Here is a 25,238-nt window from a genome sequence, read left to right as displayed (position 1 = left end):
GATGATCAAGTTGTTGTCAATTGGCGCCACATTGTGTGTCACATTGAAGGCAGATAGGGCCAAGAGAAACTGTTGCCGCTCAGCAACATGTCGCGTATCAGCGTTTCGATGGGCGTTTTACCGACTAGACGCACAAAAAACAATTGCTCAATGACCTGGCCAAACAGAAATTATTGAGAAAATAGCAAACAAATAAGTATTAGCATCATATACGAGCAATAGAATTGAAAATGAATAATCTATGAATACTACGAATAGTCAAAATACACTCTTGTTGAGCTCAACTTACTTGTGAGGAGACGGTTCGCAAGGAGGGCAATCTCAGCAGCAATTTGCCAAATCTCGTGGGCTGATTGGGATACTGCGTTCGACAATATTCCTCGAGGGCGCACTGGGATTTCTCTTGCAGGGATTCAATGTGTGTCACATCCGACAGGCCGCAGGCATCTGTAAGATGTAAGAGCAAAGACAGATCTTTTAGTGGCAAGCACAAAACTCGGACAATATGCAATATGCAAATCAGGTTTGTTGTATCTTATGTTTGGATTTGCAGTTCACCTGGCGCTGACATACATTTGCGGTTCACTAGAGTTTCGTTTCCAGCGACGTGGAAGCCCCTTCCATTGGTAAGTCAACTACAATACATCGAATTGCAGCCACGCCCCCCCACACACAACTACAGCTATAAATGGCACATGACGGAATAAGGCGATTGCGTCACTTGCGCATGATTTATGCCCAATTGAAGCCCCGGACATATGAGCGAACGGAGAGACAGGCCAACAAGAGGCCGTTTAATTAAATTTTGGAAAATTAAACAAAGCGGCAACGCCCTCAACAAAGTCATGGCACACTATAATAATATGAGGTTGGCCATAAACTGTATGTTTGGGTTTTGTTTTATGCTGTTGACTTGTCGTTAAATTACAAAGGCGAAGACATTGCGCATACGCAGCGTGTGCCGTCAAGTGTTAATTGCCGAACGCAAAGTTTGCTTATCAATTTTTTCGTGACAGCACAGAGTTTACATGTGTGTGTGTGTGTGTGCATTTGTAAATGTTGTAAAACAACAACAACAACAATTGTACACACACGAGTTTGCATATTTTTAGTGGAACACACTTGGCGTATACTTATTATTTGCTAGGTTTGCCTATTTGAAATTCAAATTAGACATCAGCACTTGCAAATTTGCATAGCTTTAAGCAGTCTCAATAGCTGTAAAGAATTCCGTGCCGAAATAGCATATGAGATTGGTTTGTTTGTTTAATTAGCCAGAATGCATACGGGTCGAGAAATTGACAAAACGATATGATTTCAGTGCCAAATGCAAAATGCAAAATGCAAAATGCAAAAGAGTACAAGTCGCTTTTGATTTATCTTTTTTTGCTTAATGCATTACGCAAAAATTCACAAGTGGCATTAATATCGTTAGCAGCTGCAATTTGAATTTGCCAACTTGCTGCTTAATGAATTGGCCATTTGCCGGCTTACTTGACAATCTGATGGCATCGTTCGAGTCGCAAGTCTGAGTTAAAGTCGTTGCCGGAGTTGAAATCGTCAACATATCCGATTGCGGTGTGAATTCGAATTTGATTGCATTGCAAAATGCCACCAATGGGACGTAATGTGTCGTTTTAATGTCTCGTATTTCAGTTTCTTAGCTCAGCTCTTTGAATTTCATTATGCGATTTGCTGCATGCCACATGCCACATGCCGCATGCCGCAAGCAGGCAGTGCTGTCTTTAGCTACACGCAAGCGTACTTCAAATTAACAACTGTCAATTGAAAGCCAATACATTGAGGTACAAAGTAAAAATAAAAATAAAAACTTGGCTCTAAGTTCATTAGAGTTAACCTCCTCACCCCTCCTCTTCATTACCTGTTACTGATAGCTAACACGCTGAGACTTGCTTGGAGCACTAAAGATTGAATCTCCAAACTGCCCATATGGGTTAAGAGCTAAACTGTTTATGACTTAATAAACGACAAAGCCTGTTTCTGGTTACTTAAAATTATTAGCTAAGTATTTTGTTAAATATATAAAGCTAGCCATAAGTGTATAAAATATTAATTATAATTTAATTTACTAAACCCAAGCAAATAATTTAAATTATGGATATTATTCTGTTTTTTAAAAATAGTAAATATATCGCTTAAAATATTAAAATATCATTATATGTATTGTGTACGTATTTATTATAATTACATTTAATAAAATAAAATAAATTGTATATTATTTTTTGTATTAATATTGTTTATTTATTTCTATATATATTTTTACACCTTCTTAACCAATTTATAAAATATTAGGTGTTAAATTTGAATGTAAAGTGCATAAAACTTTTAAAACATTCTTAAAATGTTTACAATGCATTAGCAAAGTTTTCTGTCAATTGCTAAGTGAAGTGTCAACTTATAAAAAAAATAAATAAATGCACAAAAACAATTGACGTGCAATACTCCGGCTAATGGAATTTCTAGAAATGAAAAATCTCTGTAAATCAACTTGAAAATTTAAGAAAAATTGTGCTCTGCCCCACATTGATCCATACTTTATGATGCCCGTTTTGCCAATTTCAAGCTGCAAGTTCAACTGGCCAACTTGTGGGTAAACAAACCACAAATAACCAACCTTAACTGAAGTGAACTCCAGTTGGCAAACGCCCCCACACAATGCGCGTAAATCAAGATAAATGATTTGTCGCCAAAGGCAACAGAAATTCAATTAGCAATTATTAACCATTTCATTTCATAAACAAGCAACAACAGCAACGACAACAACAGCAACAACAACACTGAGTAAAGGCAATAATCGTGAACCAAGCAAAGATACAAATTAGACATGGCCCGTTGAGATGAAATGCTGAGCGAATCACTTTATTGACCATGGTCATAATTGTCAATTGACTTTGCCATTAGCTCTGATGATCCAAGTTGCCCAAGTTGCCCATTTTGACCACAAGAAGTCTAGAGGAATGCCCAAATACCATAAAGAAAGAAGGAAAGGTAGGACATGCAGCAAGAAGAGAAACAAAATTGTGCCACAATTCGAATCAATATGCCAGGTAAAAATTTTATTTTCATTGAAATGCAGAAGACATCGACATCGACGTCGAGGAGGAGGACAAAGTGAAAGAAATTCCAGTTTTAAGTTTGGCCGAAAAGAAATGCATTCAACGAGTTGGAGGCGCAGCTTTCTCGAGCTATAACTATGGCTGTGGCTTAACTTGGCTTTGATTTTGGTTTTGGCCTTAGCTCTGTTAACCGTTTCTGTGGATCCAGCTTCGATTTTGGGACCTCTGAGCCTCCTCCTATCATTGCCTCCTTTTGTGCAGTTACTAACTCAGCGCGGAGATCGTGACCGCGTGTTTTAAATGCATAATGACCGTAAAGTAGTTGATGTAACTACGTAACCGAATTGTGCTTCCAATAACAACAACAACAACAACAACAACAAGAGCAACAGCAACAACAACTTCATGCATATCGAAAAAGGAGCAGATTTTTTGGTCACACAAGAACGTGGCACAGACTCCAAATCAACCTTCGCCAGCTCCCTCCCCCTCTGCCCCCACGGTATTACCAACTGACTCTGGCCATAGGAAAGGTTAAGCTCTTTAACGAAAATTATGAATTGCTGCATTATATTTTATTATATAGTTTTTTTATGGCCAACGACTACGAACAACATTGTTGAGGCCAACAAATCGAATCAACTTTTTGTCTTGGGCTTCGTGTCTGCCCGGCAACAGTTATAACTTTATTTAGTTTTAATAAGCATTAGAAAAAATGCCTTTAGATATGGTCGAAGCTTTGGACAAAACTGAGGTCCATGTGAGGTCAACTATGAATTTATTTTCAAGCCGCATTTCTGTAAGTTGTACAAAAAACCATTTAAGTAACAGGTATGTACTTGGCGACAAGTTGGCTTAGAGGATCAACAAGATACTTTCTCGAGGTGTATGTAAATTAACTGTTGATATCCACTCAAAATTATAAATAAAATCCTGCTTTATAGATTGCTTTACTTAATCATTTTTTAAACTATTATATTAAATCAATAGCAACAATGTGTTTTATTTTGTTTTTTCATTGATTGCTATTACCAATAATTTCACTAGCATCAGCTTGATCTAAGGTAAATGTTGTGTCAGAGTTTAACTCGATAAAACAGGCAACATCATATCGTATGGTATCGAGCTGAAGCCTGAAACGCGCCCAAATGATGATTCTAATCAAAGATGTCTGCTCGAAACTGTTAATTACAAGGCACAAAAAGCATGTCTGTGGCAATTTTCAGAAAGTAGCGCAGCCAGATCAATGAGCAATCCACAAAACGATTTGGGCATCAGTGAGCGAGCGAGCGAGAGAGCAACAAGGCAAACACAAAGGTTGCCTGAGAGCCATAGACGAAGCTAAAACCAACACAAAATGTTGGTCAAAAAGTGTGGCCAAGACATGAAAGCTACAACTCTTAACAACTGCAACAAACGACAGCAATCAGGCGAGTTGAGATCAAGACGGAGACGGAGACAGAGACGAAGACGATGACGATGCCGAGGCCACAACCAGATTCGAGATGCACCACAGAGTTGCAGACATGTCGTCAACGTGCCGCCGTTGTTGTTGTTGCTGTTGGCTGGGCCAAAAAGCAGAAGATCTACTAAGTCTATACCAGGTATTTTAGTACAGCGATCGTGTCTACCACAATCATTGGAAACGGAGGAGGGGAAAGAGCTGCAGCGATGCAGCGATTGATCGGCTGCAGTTTATGGACTCATGCAGCCAATTCAAATGCAATTGCTGTGCAACAGTCAGAGTTGCAGTCGGAGTCGAAGTCGGAGTAGAAGTTGGAGTCGGTGCTGCAGTCCAAGTTGCAGTCGAAGCACAGGCAACACGAAGTCGCGACGCCCCCTCACAATAGACCCAAAACCCAAACTCAAAGACCGACACACACAGCGTTTTGGAAATTGGAAAATTATTTTCATTGCTTGCTGAGGCTGAAGCTGAAGCTGGACCTGGGTTTAAGCCTGGTCAAGGGGCTTGGACTTGGCCAAGGAGCAACCGTTGCGGCTTGTAAGTAAGCGACATAAACGAGTGTTGTATTAATGTTCATAATGTGGTATCTCGACGTCAATAAACGTCGCCAGCTCTGGAAGGAGCAGCGTCCGGAGAGTCAGAGGAGGGGCAGAGGGAGTTGTAGTCAGTGTCGCAGATCGAGGACAGACCCGACGTGCGCCCGGGACAGCTGCTTGACATGAGCAGCCAACGGTTTGACAAACGAACTGAACAGCCAGTGAAGTGCAGCCGACTGACTTGCTGACTTTTGGCCAATGTAAATGGAAATTGGGGAAAATGTCTACGTTTCGCTCTCAGACAATATCTTAGAAAACTAATCTTAAACTTAACGTAATATAAAATTTAATTTAATAAGAATTTTCAGTTGCGTTTAAACAATAATAATTGCATAAAAATATCTTTGATTTATTTCAAATAAAAATCTAGCACACAAAACTCAGAATAATAATAATAATACTATAATAATAATAATAATAAAAACCTTAAGTGTAAGCCATGTGCCATATTAGTATTAAAATTTGTATATTTATGAATTTGCTTATGATATATGATTGTATGTATGCGTGTTAGATGTGTGTGTGAGTGCAAGTTGATCCCAAAGTCCAGAATGTGTGCCAAAGTGTGCGAAGCTGTATTTTGTTTGTTTTTTGCTTTTGTTAAAAATAAAAAAATGACAAATTAGTAAACAAAACAATAAATGAAACGTAGTTAAAAAACTATGAAAATAGCTAAACTGCCTTCAAATTGAGCTAAATTTAGCTAGATTCAAAGTTTTTTTTTTAAGCTGGTGTGAAATTGTCTATGAAATAAAAATAATGCATTTAAAATTGCATATCATTCAGTTCATAAACATTCACTTCATTGCCAGACCCCTTAATCAGCAAGGTTTTTTAAATTGTTTCATCATTTTAAGGTTTTCTTGGCAATTTAATTTATGCTGAAAGTGATTTTAGATAAGGTTTTTCAATTTAACAGTTAATGAGGAGTGAAACTTTGTTTTAGAAGTGATCAAGTCTTTAAAGCTTCACTTTGTTTTCAGTTACGAGAGAAATTAAAAAGATTTGATATCTACAAGATATATAAAGTAAGTATTAGAGAATATTTTGAAAATATTTTTGAAGAAGTTGTTTTTAAAAATTATCAAGTCTTTTTAAATTCACTTTTATTTCAGTTTATAGAGAATTGAAAAAGAGTTGATACTTAAAAGATTATTGGAGAATATTTCGAAAATATTTTTGAACAAGTTGTAGTTAAAATTGATCAAGTCTTTTTAAATTCACTTTGTTTTCAGTTAAAAGAGAATTTAAAGAGAGCTGATATTTGAAAATTTAGTGAAATGTTAAGATATTGGAATTATTAAAATAAGTTATTTTTTAATTTCCTTGTGTGAAGGAAGATTTCGAAATACTTGTAAAATTGCAAATATCATTAAATTTCAAAATTTGTATACATTTTAATATGGAACTTTTTGAACTATAGTTTTGCCTACGAGTATACGTAGCATATTTTCCAAATATTTCAAATCCAAAGTGTTAGAAGCATGAATGTAATGGAATTAGTAGCAAAAATCAAAAGATTGTTAGTGAAAACTAAATAAATTAAAATAATAAATAAAATAAAGTTATAATACTATCAATTTTTATAAAATTGTTTAAAAAATTAGTCAACAAGCCTTATAGAATTAGTAACAAATATAAGAAGTAAAAACACAAGCCAGGATTAATTTTGGTTTAACAGCAACAGCAGTATATATATTTTAAAGTTTTTCTATCTTCGTCAATTCCATCAAACTTCTCTTCTATTTTCATGTTTTGTTCATATTTGGTAATGTTTTGTTTTTGGAACAGATTCTAAACTAAATTAGCGCTAGAATAAATTAGACTTAGTTTAAGGCAATAAATACATATGAAATAGGCACTAAATATAACTTTACATACGGGTAGATACATAATTAAGTACGTGTACTTTGTAGATACATAAGTTACAGTTACAGTTACAGTTAGAGTAGCTAACCTAAGGCAATCGACTAGGAGCTATCAAGAACTGGGCTTCGATTGTCTGATTAACTGAGAGACTGATGGGTCTACAACTGCCATCTACTGCCCGCGAGGCTGTATGGCGAGTATCTATAGCTGGGACTACCAAAGCTGCCACCGCTGCCAGAATGTGCAGCTGCCGCAGCCGCTGCCGCCGCATGGCTAACACCAAAGGGCGTGCTGTGGTGGAACATATCAAAGGCTGAACCGAAGGCGGTGCGGGGCGGCGTCTGATAGAACATGGCCGCCGCGGCAGCCGCCTGCTGTTGCTGATGGCCCGACGTCTGATATGCTCCAGCCAGCGAGCTGCTCGAGGTGGTGGTCAGCGTGTTGACCACTGAGGCGGCAGTGGCTGCGACGGCACTCACTGGCGAGGCCGTCAAACTGAGAGAGGATGATGCGCTCTGCGAGTGAGATTGGGAGTGGGATTGGGATTGAGTGGGAAGTGAAGCGCCCAGGCCACTGCTGTTATTGTGACTGTTATTGGTGCTGGTGGCGCTGCTCTCACCATTGCCATTGGAGCTGGCATAGAGCGCAGCGAGCAGATCGACCTCGCCGACATTGGACTTGGCGCAGGTGCTGAAAGCGCTGCTGGCGGAGGGCACAACAGGCACAGAGCTAGCAATTGGCTTGGACTCATGCTGAGCAATTGAGAGTAGCGGATGTTGTTGTTGCTGCTGCTGCTGTTGTTGCTGTTGTTGCTCCGCCTGCTGCACTGCAGCCTCTACGCCAGCCACGCTCTTCATGAAGGTGGCCAAGTGCAGCGGCGCCTGCTGCAGCTGCGACTCAAACTCCTGGCGATTGAGGTCGTCGAGATGCTCACGCACCACGCTGAGCACTTCATCATTGGTGCAGTCAGCGGTGGCGGTGGCGCCACCAACGTCGCCCACAGACGCCGCTCGCTTGCCAAGCAGAGCTGAAACTTTGGTTAGCAGTGCGGGCACATCCTTGTACAGGATGTCCAGCAACTTACCGGTGGTGAAGAGCACGATCGCCTTGAGGCAGGAGTACTCGGCCGAATCGACATGTAGCGCCTTCAGCTTCTCCACCTGCTCCTGGAAGATGCGTATGTGATCCATGAAGGCAACCACACGATCCGCTGCCATCGGCGAGGCATGCAGACCGGCGGCAGCCAGCAGTGGCGCCACATGCAGCGGCATCGAGCACTGGCTCGCATTCAGCACGAACAGCTCGGACCAGACGAGGCGCAACAGTGCCACCTGATCGGTCACCTGCAGTTCCGGAAAGAAGGGTATATTCTTGGCCCACTCAACCGCCGAGAAGAGCAGCCGCGCGGCCAGCTCGCAGATGTTGTCAATGCCCATAATGTTGTTCGGCTGCAGACATTGGCCGTATCGGGATGTCGGATACGGTTCCGCACGCAGCAGCAGCGAGATATAGGAACTGAGGTACGAGTGCCCATTGAAGCCAGCCACGCCCATTGGATCGCCGTTGGCCAACTGATACTGGCCGTGCATACCCGCTAAGCCGGGCTGTGTGGGCGGTACGCGGCCACGTTGAACAGCTGCAAGAGAGAGAGATGGAAAGAGATAGAGTTAGTATGTATCTGCATCTGTATGTATATGTGTATCTGTATCTGTATCTGTATTTGTGTATCTCTCTTTTTTCTTATTTTGGTAATTCAATATATGCGCCTTTATGCGCTTATTTTGACCGCGACATCACACGCCGCACAATGTTGCCCCATTCAACTGTTGGCAAAGCTGCCACAACGCACAATGCCTATCGGGCACCTCAATCTGGACGCACTCTTTGCCTGTGTCTGTGCTCTGTGTAAATCTGGCTTTTGTTCAACCGACAACGTCATAAGATACTTTTCTTCTTTTGCTCTGGGGTTTTGGAACAACCCTTAACCCCTTTTTTCCAGTCCCATTTCCATCTTCAGTCCCAACTTGCAACCCTATAGTTTGCTTCGTTTTGTTGCCGCAACTGCTTAGATATGCAAATTCAACTAAATACTTTCAACGCATCTTCAAGATACAAGCACGTGTATCTGACTGCGAATGTGTGAGTTAAATTGTTGAAGCTACAATTTATAAATGGAATGCAAATGTAGGGAATACTCTGTCTTCAAAAGGATCAGAGAGAGAGAGAGAGAGAGAGAGAGAGAGCATTCAAAGAGCTAAGCTATCAGAGAATGAGAGAAAGATTGACCAAAGTCTTTTGGATATTGGGGAGAGGAAATAAAGTAAAGAGAATATATTCAAAAAGCTTAGAGAAATAGATTAAACACTCTTTAATGATGTTTTAGGTGCGTTACAAGCTCCTCAACACTTGAACTTTGAACCGCAATGCAGTGAACTTAATATGTTTCGATCTTACACCTGCATAGCATACAAAACTTCAAAGGCTTGGCCATTCTTTAGACGCATTTTCATACAATGGCGCAATTGAGTACTTTATGTGATAGTAAACTGGGTTAGCAAAGGTTTTTACACCTCAAATATGAGGTACACACCTAGAGGACCAGTCCGTACCACACCTAACCCCACTCGAGACTCAGTTACAGGCTGGGTCGCGTTTCAGCTCCGACATAATCGAACCCAAAAATCGCACAAATAAAAAACGGCACAAAAATGTTGCCTTAGGCGCATTTGAAACCGAAATGTTTGAAAGACAGAAAAGCAAATAAAGCTAAACATGATTATTGATCAGGCCAAGTGTTGGGTTTAGCCATTGTTTTAGGCATAACACACACACTCACACACATACACACACACACAGTCATACATGCACTGGGGTAAGGAAAAGTAACGTCTTTTGTTGCTTGAAACGGAAAGCGAAAGCATATTTGGTCAATCGCACAATGAGCACAAGATCCTAAGAGTTTTGAATATATAGGATCAACGGCAGGGAATGCAAAATGGGTTTGTTTATTGCTTTACCCAAGCAATTAAGTTCCGGGGGTTGTTGTTGCACAACCGAAACCGGAACTTAGAATTCAAAAATCCAGAACCCAGACTGACCACTGTCCAGCGAAACGGCGACACAATTATTTATACAATACATTTGCGTAATTGTGACCCAAGTAGATCCTCTACCAGACCCATTCCTGCCGAGCCGCTCAATTGCTGATCTATGTGCAGGCAGAAGATGTAGCAAACCAGTTTTAATTCTCTCTCTCTCTCTCTCGCGCTCTCTGTCTCTGTTGTCCAGTTTGGGCTTATTTATGCGCCTGGGAAAATAATTCTCTGACCACAGAGATCAGAGCAAGAGTCGCAGTCGCAGTCGCAGACTGACCGCAACTAAGTATTGCAGATGCCTCGCAAGATCAACTCGATCGACTTTACAGATAACGCCAGCAACAACCACAACAACCACAACAACAACAACGAGCAGTGGAAGCTGTGGCTCAGCTCTTCCAATTGCTGATTACTTAATAAATGAATCTTGGCCTCAGCACGTGCTCAAGTCCTGGCTGCGCTTTTCTTTGCCAAGTTCACTTTCTGTAATCGAATATATTGCATGTATTGAATTTGTAGAGATGCGCTCTTGTCAATCGCTCTTGACACACACACTTGAGAGCGTGTCCAAGTGGCTAAAAGCTAATTGTTGGCCAAGTGGATTAACCAACTCGTTGATTTCCCCAAGCCTTTCTGCTTACCCTTTCCCCATACGAATATACGATGTTTCCGGCCTCAGGTCCAAAAACCTTTCACTTGCCGCAATTTGCGCATTAAATATTCGCCCTGCTTGATGTTTTTTGTTTTTGTTATTGCTCAGTTAAAAATTTCCATTGTTAATTGTAATGCATATAAGATTATATAAATCGCAATGTACGTTTTAAGCAACTGCAAATGCATTTCACAATTTGAATAACATCTTTTACATTTCAACTTCTTGCTCTTTTTTCCCTCTCTCTGTCTAACTTTATCTCTCTTGTGAGCTTATGCGAGAATCCCTGTTCTACCCATTTCAGAGATTTGTGAATTCAATTTTATTCTATTGAAAATACCTTTATAATATGCATAATTTGAGCTGTGCCTTCCCTTGGCTAGTGAAAAAACGAGTTTTTTTTGTCCAAATTGTTTGTCCAGTTCGCTGACCCACCCCACCAGTCGACTGCTCGTCCGATTGACACTGCAGTTTAATTAGAACGACCCCGAAGGTTGATTTTATGCGATTTTTCTGGTTTTTCTTGACCGCGGCAAGTTCAGGTCTCTCAAAGGCATAACCTTTGTGCCGCTTTTCTGCTAAGTAGCGCCCAGTAGAAAAAATACCAAAAAAAAAAAAAAGGGTCCGAAATTCTGTGCAGAAAATACATTTTCTCACGATTTTTCAACTGAGATATGTGGGCATATTGTGAACTAGTTTTTACGAGGAAGTTGTCATTAAGTAAAAGGTGTTGAACTCTTTTTGAAGGCTTTTTATTAGGTTGACAACTCGTCGTCAACTACAGGTAATCACACACATTTTTATGTACCAAGAACAGGTAGCCAAAAATTGTCCAGTTGAGGCCATGTGTCATTAGCCACAAAAACAACAACAATGCAAAGCAGAATTGGTTGTACTTGGCCTAGGCAAATGTATCATAATTTTGCGAAATTGCCGGAGCACCAGAGTCGGTTAAATCAATGTTTAGATACATTTAATTACAATGTATTGTAGCTGTAGCTGCATTTTAATTGCCATCGTCGCCATACATTATACTCGTTCTTAACCCAAATCGCAGTAACTCGAATTCAACATCTGCTGCCGCGACTGCGGCTGTTGTGGGTTATTAGCATTTTGCGAAAACCTGTCAATATTAGTGCAAATAATAACAGCTTTGTGCAGTAACTCGACAGGTCCCCAGACAGATGTTAATTGTTAATGTCGACAACAGCAACTAACCAAACAACCAAACAACCAACCAACCAACTAACCAACCAACTTGACAGTCAATCAGTCAGTCAGTTAGTCAGTCGGTTGGTCAATCTGACAGTCAGTCATTGTATAGAAGTATCTGTCAATTTGTCGTCGTTTGCCAATTTGTGGACAAAACATTGGCCCAACTATGCCAAATATTTGCTGACAATCGCTGCTCACAAATTAGTTGCATGCATTCAGTTTGGTCTGTCTTGGATTAACTCGCAAAATACACAGAGCAAAATCATATGCAAAATTAAAATTTATTTCCCTATTCTATTTTTCCTTAACAATTCTAACTTTTGAATTATATAAAAAAATTTCCCATTACTCTCTTAACTTTATTTGAGACAGAAACAACAATTTCTTGCAGTGTAAGATCTAATCGAATTAACTTTAATACTTCAATTGTGCGCTACAAAAAAGTGTCGACATACAAATTACAATATCGAGCTAATTCCCAATACTCACTTGAGTATTCTCAACTATTAAGCTATTCAGCTTGTCAGCTATTCATATATTCGAGTACTCGCCATGCTCAGACTTGTGTCTTGTTCTTGTAGCTGTGGCAATTTTTTAATTATTAACCAGCGAACGAACAAGTTTGCATTTGATCTTTAGGGTCAATATGCTGTTTCAAATGCTTAATTATTTATAGACCCTGTAACCGTAAAAGCGAGCTTCATTGGGTATAATAAACTAACGTATGTATGTAGCAAGGCATAATTGTTTAGCAAATTACTTTAATTTAGTATTTAACGTACCTTGTCGACAGGGTATCAAACAGTCGAGTAAGTTGGAACCTAGCAGAATGACAGGTTTGATATTTAATGTAATATGACAATGCATACGTATCTAATAAGTTGTCTATGAGGATTTCTTACTATTCCATTCAATTTCTAATAATTTTGCTGTTTATTTGAAGTATTTTCATATAAGATCTATAGGCAATAACCGAATATTGATTTAATTTTGGGGTTATTTGAAATGTTTACTGGGATTATCTATTTCAGGCACTTGCCACTGTGGCCACATTCCTTGGCATGCCACTTGGTACCCAAATAGATGAACCATCACCATGTGAAGAACCCCTCTAGAGATCATCCCACACTTGTCAATTGTGTTCTCAACGGATTCCTAGCATCTGACATTTAGTCGTCCCATTTATTGGACGTAATGTAACCCAAATTCACAATAAAATCAATTTTTTTTTAGTTTCTCTTACAATTGTTGTTGTTGTCGTGTGCTACTTCCGATTTCTTGTTGTTTCTGTTTTCTTTCTTGCCTTGGTCTCTGCGCCTTTAATTTATTTATGTATTTGCCTCACTGTTTGACTTTTAATTGACCCACACCCGTTGCGAGAATTTTCGAATTTTATTTTCTTAGCATTTTATATATACTATAGACTAGACAACTAAAGGCTGACAGGGAATTGGGGGTAGAGACTTACCTTCGCGTCGCATGCCCATTTTGAGGCACTTTTTCAATCGGCAATATTGGCATTGATTGCGATGATGTTGATCTATCGGACAGTTTCTGCTGCCTCGACATGAGTATGTGAGATTGCGTCGCACGGAGCGTTTAAAGAACGATTTGCAGCCTGTGGAAAAGATAAAAGAAAAACAAAATATTAGAATATTTACAATAAAATATATATTTGCATGTATTTAGAATAGAAATAAATATTGAGATTATTAAGCGAACGTTTTAAAAGAAGAAATTGTTGTTAATAAATATCTTAAGACACTCTCTTTCATTACACCTTTCTCTGCCGCCTTATAAACAAACCAAATTACCTATACCATATATATTTCGACTTAAATACAAGCAACTCGATGTCAGTTACACCTTCAAAGGCTCTATTGCAACAAGCTAAACAAATTCTATGGCACTTGAATCAAAAAACAAGAAAAAAAACTTATGTAGGATGAAAAAACGAAAAGAAAGCAAAAATTGTTACCACTTGTAAAGCAAAGTACCTAAGCGAAGAACATGCCACCAAATGCGGCAAGTTGCGCTACACTTCCATGATGCCTGGCAGTTGTCCTAGTGTTGTCCCTAGGACTCAACCCCCCCCCTCTGGCCATCAAAGTGTTGGCTATGTCAATGGTCATGTTACACGTTTCATGGCTTAACGCCTTCCATAAAATTACCTTTAATGGCTTTCAATTAACAAAGTGTATCTTGGGCACGAAGATACGACTGACTTGATGCTTCAACTGGATCTCTTACAAACACACACACACACACACACACACACAACACAAACTCATGTCGTTGGGCTGAATTGTATTTTCTTTTTATTTATTTTTTTTTTTGGCTGCTTCAACACGAATTTACTGTTAAGACAGAAGACTAGTCTACAGTTTGCTGCTGTTGTTGTTGTTGTGGATACCCATTAAGCACTCTCCGATATGCTTAGACGTAGCTGGCGTGTTGTTTACAAGCTGCAGCTCAACTACAATTCGATGTCGCCATGTAGCTAAACATGTGTATCATTCAGTTCAGCATAAACAGCGAAAAGCGAGAGAGACAAAGTGAAAGAGAGAGAGAGAGAGAGAGAGAGACTCGTCCTGATGGGAGTCGTAGTCAGATCTCGCTTTAGGCCATGCCACACAACAATTTCTCACAATAACTCAAAACAATGGCATATGCTCATAAAATTCGTTTTAAGCTGTAAAATCATCATCAAACAAAATATGTAAGCACAGTACCAGACACAGATACAGACACGGACACAGATACAGACACGGACACAGTCAAAGCTATTAAAGATATTCAATGCCCAACCATTCGACGAGGGTGGAGCAGAGGAAACAGGGCGGGGATAGCGGTGGGGAGGGGAGGGGGAAGCTGCATTGCGATCGTGTGGACCAAAACGTGGCTAGCGCAATGAATTTTCCGCGTGAGCTGCAGTCGATCAGTTGATACGCTACAATTGAGCTTAAAGTTTGAAAGTGCATGAAAAAAGTAAAGCTTTGGCATGAGTGTGATAGTGAAAGTATAGACTAGATACTAGCTATAAAAGCTAAGGTAAAATATGGCACTTTTTAAATTCAAAAGAGCTTTTTAGGTTTAACTTTTCAGTGAAAAGAGTAAAACCTTATTGAGAAGGGCATGTTGCAGTGTCGACCCAAGCGTTGGCCTCACACGCCGCGCTAGACAAGCCCAAGACCCAACTAAGAGGCATCTAGGAAATATCTAAGCACACACACACACACAAACACACTTGGATGCAACACACACTTAAGCTTTTACACCATATGATCTACGAATAACGATATTGTACCAAGTCACGATTTCTGCACAAAACGTACCGTTGCCTTTACCTCTTTTTCCACAAAACTTTGACTGCACTTTCGTCGTTGTTGTTGCTGTTGTTGTTGTTGTTCCTGTTATTGTTATTGTTGCTGTTGGGACAGCTGGACAGCTAGGCCTCGCCTGGCCTGGCCTGGTTGGGATACCTTTGGGTTTTGGCCAGCAAGAAGAACAACAACAACAACAACAAAAACAAGCAAAGGCCCATATGCGCATATCGCGGCTTTATCTGGAGCTGAGACCAGACGATGCGAACACTGTGCCGTGTCGTTATTGATGAAGATACGAGCAGAAGCATTCAACTATGAGCAGAAGATACCGTAAACAAAATCTGAGAACGGAGCAAACGATTGGAAACTGGACAGCGATGGCATATCATGTTATATCAATAACCGAAAAAGGGAGGAGCAATAGATACATAAACGAAGATACAGATACGGATGAAGAGGATAGAGATGCAGATTGAGCTGTGGGTTATGGCATCTGTTAAAGGCTCTCTGCCAAAAAAAACAACTAGCCAAGTGCATTTTGCAAATCCTGGCCAGCAGAGGAAGGAAGCCTTAGAGCAACGGGAGTTGTCATTGTTTTGCTATGGCTTCAAAATGTATCTCATAAGTACAGACAGTTTAGCCATAAGCTGCAGAGCACTTTGCGGTAGTTTCAATTACGCTTTGGCTTAATTGCCTGACTGTCTGACAGAGGCGTGTGGAGTGTGCAGAAGGGGGCGTGGCAGCTTGTGGACGCCCTCGCGTGTATGCTACGCGCCATAAAGCGTTCAATACAGTTAGACTTCCAAGAACTACAGCTACGGCTAAGCGTTCTATTAATTGAACTTCCTGAAATATGTATGCGAATCTGCACGATACGATACCCCCACTTCTCCAACTCCTACCCCCTTTCACCTACCCTCTGCACCCTAGCGTGACCATGGCCATGAGGCCCACAAATGAAAGTGCAGACGAACGCGAGACTTTTGCCGCATCGCCGCTCAATTTAAAGCGTGAAATTAGTTTGCGAGTTGCAATGAATATGAATATGAGTGTCTGTATGAGTACTAGCTATTTATTCACACAGCAAGCGCCTCAATATTGCCTATCATCGAATGCCAATTGCCAATTTTTGGACAATTTCATATGATTTGCAATGTAGTTCGATGTTGTTGTTGTCGTTGGTTGCGATTTGCGGTCAATGCACCGTTGCCAGAAGTGTAACACAAAAGTCAATAGCAGCTCAGACACCGCCCCATTGTTGGTTCATTTTCTAATTATTAATACACACACTCGCAAACACACACACACACCGACTGAGAGACTGAGCACAGCGAGAGAGCCATCATTAAGTCGCAATAATTAAATGTTAAGCTTACATGTGCAGGCAACTAGTCAAAGTAATTAGCACAGAGACTGAGCTGAGATTGAGCTCGAGTCTCTGGCGGCGGTAACTAAAAGCGAACCAGCAGCTAGACAAAGTATCTGGAGTACAACCAAAACATAATTGCACACCAGACACGAACCGCAAAATGTTTTAACTTGCATGCACTTCGAGTATCTACAAAATGCGCTGATTATGAACGCGCTTGAACTTCAAGCTGAGGCGGAAGCCAAGTTCCAGTTCCAGTTGCAGTTCCAGTTGCAGTTGCAGTTGCAGTTCGAGCTGTTGCCGTTGCAGGTGCCCAGCTGATTACTGGGTAACAGCAGGGCACCCATCATTTGGGGTTGACATTGCGATAAAGCAGCAGGGTTTATGGCCCAATATAGGTCAATGGTAGATACAAATACCTGTGTACTTGTGGGAAGTACGAGTATCTTTTGCGCGTGTCCATGCCGCAGCCACAGCTCAACTGTGCAACTGTGGCAAATTTAAGAACTTTCCACTTAATGAAAATACTGGCAGACTGCGCGAATCGCAAATTGCTGCGACTGAAATTGAAGCTAGTTTCCGTAACGAGTACCTCAAACAGTTCTTCAAATACACATAGTTGATTGACCTGAGATTGATTACAAGCAACGATAGCAAAAAGATTGATATCATATTGAAAATATATTTGATAGATAAAAGTAACTTATCGAAGAACAAATGTAATTGCAACTTTCTTTTGGATATTTCATTTTATACTAAATTAATTATTATTTTTATAATTTTTATTTATTCGAATTTTATTTATCTAAAATATTTAATGTATAAATAAAAATTGTTTATCCTGTTTTTCATCCAAATAATTGGTTGTTTCTTTGATTTTTGTTATCTCAAATACAAATATTTCTTCGAATAGATACTTTTCAGAATATTTACAAAAAAATTACATATATTACGCAATTAGTCAAAAGAATAGATACTTTTCAAAATTCATACAAAATATTCCATCTATTACGCAATTAGTCAAAAGTAAATCCGTCTTCGAGTCAACATTTTCCAAAGCTAGTTATGAGCTTGAAGGAAACTCGTTTTGGCCTACAAATGAAAAGGGCTTAAAGCTGTTACAAGCCTGGCCCATATGCCACCGACACCATATGCAGAACAAACTGCAGCAATTCGCAACAACTGCAACAGCAACAACAACAGCAACAGCAACATCAACAGCAACATCAACAAAATGCCGACTGAAACCTGGCGAAAATAAAGATAAGCGATTTAACTTTGATTTAACTGATGCTATGTGAAGTTATGCAGCCCAAACTCTATGCGAAGTTGCAGAGCACAGTTTGAGTCTCAGTCGCAGTCGCAGTCGCAGTTCAAGTCCAGGTCTACGGTCATGTACAAAGCCTGTGTATGAGCCCGAGTCTGGGCCCGAGTCTGGGCCTGGTTGTTGGGCCTGTTACTTGGGCAATGGCAGCGACACATGGCGATAAGAAAGGTTATTGCTGCGGAGTTGCACTATTAAAGAGACGCGGCGCACTCTCTGCACCGCGGGGCATGTCGTCATGAGATGCAACTGGCAATTCAGTTCAGTTCAAGCTCAAGCACAAGCTGGCTACAAATGTTGCAAGTGCATAAGGCACAAAGAGCGAGAAGATGCAACAAAACGTGCTAGCAAAAGCTGTATCCAAAATGAAATAAAACCAAATGTATTTCTCGAAGCTAGACAGAGACAGAGACAGAGGAGGAGGAGAAGGAGAAGGAACAAGGAACAGGGGGCATGCGGATGCGGCTTGCTGCAGCTGATCGATTAGCCAAGTTAGCTGAAAACGAAAATTGCGCATGAAGTGGCAACAACTATGTCTGCTGGGCCTGTGTTGCACGTTGCACGTTGTTGTTGATGCTGCTGATGCTGTTGTTGTTGCTGTTGCTGTTGTTGCTGTTGGCCCAGAGAGCCGCAGCTTAACATAATTAATTAAACCGTTACATTATAAAGCGGATCAAGTCGCTCAGTTGCTCGGTTTACTCAGTTGGTAGTTCACGATTTTTCCAGCCCAAAAGTTTTTCCACTCGTTGTTTCAAAGGGGGGAGGCGGGGCATTTTCGAAATCGCATCGTGTCAGGATGCATTTTTTGCGCCTCATTTGGCAGAGACGATGCACAGCTTCAAGCTTCAAGCTTCAAGCATCAAGTTGCAACTGCAACTGCAACTGCAGCAGCTTTATTGGCTTTAACATTTCCTCTAAGTACAACGATTTGTACTACAAGTCGGCGCTTAATGATTACAATGTCTTGCCGCATTGTTTTTGCTGTTGTTGCAGTTGTTGCAGTTGTTTGTTTTTGCCAAAATCTGTACAATTAAGTTTCTGCTGTTGCTTTTAATGAAGGGCTTTGCTGGCGCTTGTGCCAAATAATTTCCAGGCCAAGTCGCTGGCTCATTAAATGTTGACAGGGAAAAAGTTAAGCAATTGCAACAACAACAGCAACAACAACAGCAACAACATTCGACAAGCAACAACTCGAGCTGCTCACAAACAAATATCAATGCTTTTCTTATTTTCCCTTTTATTTGGTTTACTTCGCAGCTACCTCACTATTTTATTGCCCCATCGTGTGGCAGCAACAGCGCGTCATAATAATAATTTGTCAAAACAATATATTGCGGCGATAAGTTTTTGCTTGGCCAAATCGTACGGAAGTTATAAATGCTTACCAAAATACGATTTATTTTCATATTATAAATGATATATGTTTAGTGCTAGGAGGGGAAAAGATTCAAGTCCACAGATTCTGCAATGCAAATTTAATACAAGCTGGAAATTTATTAAGCTTTTCGTTGCTAATTAATAAGTAAAATACGTTTGCTGCAGGCGTTGCTGCCACGCCCAGAGCGCCCCCAAAACATTAAACTGCATAAGGCTGCAACGTCATAAATTGCAACGAAACACGAGAAAAATATACCAAAACAGATCTGAAAAATGCGCAGTGGGCGTTGTTAATTTTTTTTTTTTTTGCAGTTGTATTTACTTTGTTGCTCTTACTTTAATTTTTGTTTATTTTGTTTTGATTTTATTTTCATTTTTTTGTTTTTTTGGGGCATCGAAGAGACAGCTAATTGATTTATGTGCGCCTTTGTTAAAGCTCAGCAAATGTGTCGACCAAGGGGAATTTTCATGAAATTTATTAAAGGCTCTCCGATCAACTGAAGAACTGCCCATTCGAGGTGCAAAAGTGAAAAGCCAATGATTTTATAATATAAGTCGAAAATAAATGAATAAATCAATAGGGAAATGTGCCAAAAATTATGCATGGAAAATGTGAAAAATTAGCAAAGAAAATAATACAATTTTTTTCAATACAGTTTTTATATTAACAATAGTTTTAATTTTCAATTAAATTATGAATACAGTTTTATCCAATTTAAAGTGCTTTTATATGTATTTATTTAATTTGATTTCAATTTTTTTTTGAATGGTTATATATTAAAATATATTTTGTGTGGCTTTTAAGATTGTTATATGGGCTTTACTCTCTGTTTATTGATTTATTTGAAAATGTGTATATTTTATATTTTTTTTAAATTTACTTAAAAAAATTGTATTAAATTATATTACAATTCTTTGGGAATTTTGCGAGAACTTTATTTGCGGACAACCTAATAAAGTGAATTAAAAAGCCACACAAGTTGTTCAGCAGAAGAAATTCCCGAAAAAGCAGCCAAATGCACAACAAAGATACGCGTACACAGATACAAAGATACATTTATGGACAAACAAGAAGCAAACAACAACTGTGACATTGTTAACATCAATTTTTTTATATCTTTTTTTTTTTTTGGACGATGACTTGACCGTCGTGAGGTTCTCTTTCTGTCTCTCCAGATATAAATATGAATTTTTGAGCTTGGGTTGCGCTTTAATTGCGGAACGTGGGAACCTATTTAAATGAGTTTACATCAAACTTCCTTTTCGTCGAATGCATTGCGTTGCGGTTTGAGTCGGCGTGCCCACAACAGTTGACAAACTATCTGTGTATCTGCGAGATACACACTAAGCAGACTGCAGATACTTAATGCGCGCCGCTCGCGCTTAACAATTAGACATGTTGGCAATTTTTCATATGTTTTTATCAAGCGCCATGAGGCAGTTTTTCTTCATGTGCTTGTTCTTGTTGTTGTTGTTGTTGTTATTTTCCTTTTAGCGCATTGCATTTTAAGTGTTTCTCGCTGGAATTGTGTGTTGTTTGACTTAGTTTATGTTTATGTGGCAGTTAATTAATTGCGTGCCACAGCTACGAGTACTTAGTTTGTTGCAACAATTTTTCGTACCTTAAATTTATTTGTCATTTTCATGTGGGGCAGGTAGATAAATCAACTTAATTAGCTTTTGACATGGGCGCTAAGATACTTTTCTTGTCATAAATAAACGCACTGCATTCAATTTGCAATTCAACAGAGAAAACCTAAGGAATTTTATTTTTTTTTTGAGAATACAATGCATAATGCAATCTGAAAAGAGACCATATCAAAGCTCATATTAATGATGAGCCAAAACGAAACTCGAGTGCGGATATGGCCAACTAATAGCCATGACAAATAGCTAAATTAATAGGCGAGAAGTTGAGTCGACTGAAGTCGAGTGGAGTCGAGTTAAAACTGTGGATTGCCCCATTGTCGGGGACTTGGGACTTGGTACATTAGAGGCATGCACTCATCATTAATATTATCAGGAGGCTTTTATCAGCGGGCATTTTTCAGGCAGCTTGAACCGTGACTTTTATGAAAGGTTAGACGGCATTTTGTAGCTAGTACGAGTACGAGTGTGAGTGTGAGTAGATACGTGTATCTTCCTGGTTAGGCTCATATAATGAGTGGGATTCGAACGTTGTTTCAGTGCCTAATTTCAGCAAGTGCGACTCGAGTTGGGAACGATGAACAGCTGTGTGTGTGTGTGTGTGTGTGTGTGTGTGTGTGTGTGTGTGTGTGCTGATATCAAACAAGTTGCTACTACAATGAACTTCCTAGACAGGAACAGGAACAGGCCAAGGAACAAGGCATAAGGGAAGAGGCAACACGCATAAGCTACAATTAATCTTACGGAGAGAATGAACTACGGAGTGGGGTGGCTTTTAGAATAAATTTCACATACTGCGCCCTGGACAGACAGCGCCGACAGGCAGACAGACGGACAGACGGACAGACAGACTGACAGACACTGAGACGTACAAGTGAGACAGACAGCGAAACGAGTTGTGAGAAGTATCTTGCAATAGCAAAAGTACATGTATCTAAGCACTTTGAGCACCTTGAAGTGAATCAGCTGAAAGGACGCGCGGCAAGCGTGTACATTATGGCATTTGGTTTAGATCTACACACACACACACACCACCACACACATCCGAAAAGAAGAGGAACAAAATATCTAACTGGGAAATGATATGAGTCTCAGTCGCTGCGAAACAGAACGCTTTCTATGCGCTTTACTATTTATTTTGAATTCTTTTTTCTTCCTCAACTTGAGGCTGGCAACTTGCAACTCGCAACTTGCGCGTTGCAACTGAAGACTGAGTGGCCGTCTACAACTGGCGATTGCATAGAACAAAATAGATTGCTATCGTGGCAACATCATCAGCCGCAGCCCCAAAAGATACACAGATACACAGATACATAGCTACAGATACAGATACATGCATGTGCATGTAGAACTGTGGCAAGCGGAGAAACACCTTCAGAATGCAACGAGGCGGTCACCGAGCAACATATTTTGATTGTTCTTGTTGTTGTTGTTGTTGTTGTTGTTGTTGTCATTGTTGTTGTTGTTGCTGAGCATGCGTACAAAATGCTTGGTGATTAATAATAATAAAAGCGCCTACAATGCAATGCGCCAACCTCTGTACAGTGGATAAAGATACTTGTATATCTGTGAGATTGTTTTTTGGTGTTTCAAAAATTATGTCCTAAAGCATGCTCAGTCTATATCAAAGCTAAAAAAAGATAGTTTTCAATCTATTAGAATATTTTAAGACCTAAGCATGACTTTCATCATATTTTATTTCGAAGTTCTATTCAGCTGTTAATTCGTACCACTGTGCAGCGTATCTATGCATTACTGCAGTCATTTCTCTCTGACTAAAAGCAGAACATTTGAAGAGATACGAATATGACAAGTTCAACTTGAGTTTGTACTAAATGCCAAGCGCTGCGTGCAGCGTTAATCTTCAACTTCATAAATGCAGTTTTCCCCCTATGCGAGCTACCTTGTATCTATGTGAACAACCTTCCAGATCCACCCCTCTATCGCTGCCACAGCTGACTGTCTGTCTGGCTGTCTGTCTGTCTGTCCGTCTGTCTGCCTGTCCCGCTGTCTGGCTGGCCAGGTCTAAGACAATAAAAAGGTGGGCGCTTCATTTAGCAGGCAGCCGCACAATTTGCATGTTTGCACAACAATTGTTTGGCTTAGTACAAAGCGCACCGTATTTTATTTAGATAATAATTTTGTTTTTTTTTTGTAGTCTTTTTCCCTTTTGTTTTATCTAGCGATAAGCGAGCTGAGAATATGCGTGCTCGGGTCGAGCTGAGCACTACAAGTGCTGTAACGGCATTTTGACCAGATCAGCGGCAGAGCTTTCTGAAATTTGCTGCGAAATTCCACTGAATACGGTACTAAATGCAAAAGTATAAAATTCTGCAAAATTACATTAAGTTGGGTAAAAGATATGAATGTATTTAGACTACATTTAATCAACTGACTAAATACTGCAATAGATACAAAATTCTTTCAAAATATAGTACAAGTGTCTAGAAGATCTTAGATCACTTAGGCAATTTTCACTGTATATTTTTCAGCAAATAGTTGCCAAAACTATCTTAACTGTCTGTCTCTCCCCTTGTCGCTCTGTCTCTCTGCAAATTTGCAAGCACACACCCACCTTAGTAGACAACTCGCCGTACATCTCCAAATTTTATTGCCAACTCATCAAACTGCCATAATTCACCGTAACTGTCAAAATCAGCGGCTGGCAGGCACGCTTTTGAGTGGTTTCTGAGTTTCTGAGTTTATGAGTTTCCCAACCAACTATTTAGAGATGAGATTTCTGTTTGGTCATCATCACAACACAGCATAGCAATGCGCAGATACAAAGATTCAAAGATATGAAGATACAAAGATTCAATTGAAATCAACTGGCGATATCTTTGCTCGACACTTCACTTACAATTACCCCCGGTACTCACCTTCACAGGTAAATTGTCCATAGTGCTTGCCGGAGCTCTTGTCGCCGCAGACAACGCACTCGATGTTCTGCTTGGAGTCAATCTGTGATCCGCTGTTGCTGCTCTGCGAATGTGAGCTGTTCGCCTGGGAACTGGGCGTGGTGCTGCCGCCTCCGCCTCCACCACCGCCGGTACTGCCGCCCAAACAGCTGGCCGACTGTGAACCCTTGATGATGGGAACCATATCTGCACCATGACCGGATTGACCGGAGCTTGTGTGATGAGCGGATGTGGAGCCGCCATTGGCGCTGGGCAAACTGGACAGATCCTCCTTGATGACATGATGCGCGCTTTGGTTGAGATTCGCTGTGGAGGCACTCAGGCCGGACAGGTCCTGTTTAATGCCCGACGACTGTTGGCTGGCCACACTGCTGGGCGTGGTGCCGCCGCCGCCGCCGCCACCGCTGCTGCCGGTGCCACCCAGCGAGCCGGGTCCGGCCGAGGCATGCAGATGGCCGCCCAAATTTGGATCATGCCAAGCGCTGTGCGGCGGCACGCCCAGCGTCATGGAGCGCGAGAGGCCCAGGTCGAAGGCGGACAGCTCTGCGCCGGATTGCGGGCGCGGATTGAAGAAGCCGGGAGCTGTGGACGGTGAGGCGCACATGACGCCGCCACCGTACACGCTCAGGGAATTGTGCGTAATAATTTTGGCGGCCGGATCGGAACACGTGGAATAACCGCTGGAATACACTTTGCACGGTCCTCACTTGGGCACACTTGGGTCACAACGCAGAAAGTCGCCAATTCAAAATATTTCTTTTTTCAAACAATTAATTTTCTTTGAATATTTTTTTTCTTTCTTTTTTTCGAATTTATCTCTTGCACTTTTTGCGAAGTATTTATTTTTTTGTTGAATTTTTCGTTGCAATAATTATGATAATAATTATTTATATTTATAATTATTTGATTATTGCTCTGCACATTTTACACAGCACGAAAAACACTTTTGCGTTTTTTATTTTCTATTTTTATTCAATTTATTTGCTTTGATTTTATATCATTCTCAACACACACGAATAAATATAAGTAAATGAAATTTGTTAGCTCGCTTGCGGCACTTGGAAAATATATAAAATTTCTCAAAAATTTTTCTATCTTTTTAAAAATGCGCGTCATGCGAGCAGCAAAATCTCAGCTGTTCTCGTAAGGCCTTTTAGAGCCTGACTGGCAAAACATTCGTGGCAAAAGGTACACGACCCGACCCGACTCGACCGTTTCGACCTAACGACACATCACACAAATCTCTCTCATTCCACCACTGTGGCAGCACAGCCAGAGCCGCAGCACAGGCACACATACAGTGGCAGC

The 25,238-nt window shown here is 40.4% G+C and overlaps 1 protein-coding gene across 2 annotated transcripts; it reads right to left on the bottom strand.

Annotated features, from left to right (window-relative positions):
- Nucleotides 1-4: 4 nt before the first annotated feature.
- Nucleotides 5-25,238, bottom strand: LOC117790624 (steroid receptor seven-up, isoforms B/C). Of its 2 annotated transcripts, XM_034630121.1 has the most exons (5): nucleotides 23,892-25,238; nucleotides 13,438-13,587; nucleotides 8,092-8,643; nucleotides 290-447; nucleotides 5-155 (listed from the first exon to the last, which is right to left on the bottom strand). In XM_034630121.1, exons 1-5 carry the CDS (start codon nucleotides 24,532-24,534, stop codon nucleotides 39-41), a joined length of 1,620 nt encoding a protein of 539 aa, XP_034486012.1. In that variant the 5' UTR covers nucleotides 24,535-25,238; the 3' UTR covers nucleotides 5-38. The 2 variants fall into 2 exon arrangements, with proteins under 2 accessions (XP_034486012.1, XP_034486011.1); XM_034630120.1 differs by lacking the exons at nucleotides 5-155; nucleotides 290-447 and having other exon boundaries at nucleotides 6,892-8,643.

This window comes from Drosophila innubila (genome assembly GCF_004354385.1).
Source record: "Drosophila innubila isolate TH190305 chromosome 3R unlocalized genomic scaffold, UK_Dinn_1.0 2_E_3R, whole genome shotgun sequence".
Taxonomy (NCBI): domain Eukaryota; kingdom Metazoa; phylum Arthropoda; class Insecta; order Diptera; family Drosophilidae; genus Drosophila; species Drosophila innubila.
Note: the sequence above shows the minus strand (reverse complement) of the source record. Positions and strands in the feature narration are given on the sequence as shown.

Coding starts and splice junctions, on each gene's coding strand:
- LOC117790624 (XM_034630120.1), bottom strand. CDS start 24,534: ATGTGCGCCTCACCGTCCACAGCTCCCGGCTTCTTCAATCCGCGCCCG. Junction 13,588..23,891: donor TGGACAATTTACCTGTGAAG/GTGAGTACCGGG, acceptor TCTTTTCCACAG/GCTGCAAATCGTTCTTTAAA. Junction 8,644..13,437: donor AATGGGCATGCGACGCGAAG/GTAAGTCTCTAC, acceptor TCTCTCTTGCAG/CTGTTCAACGTGGCCGCGTA.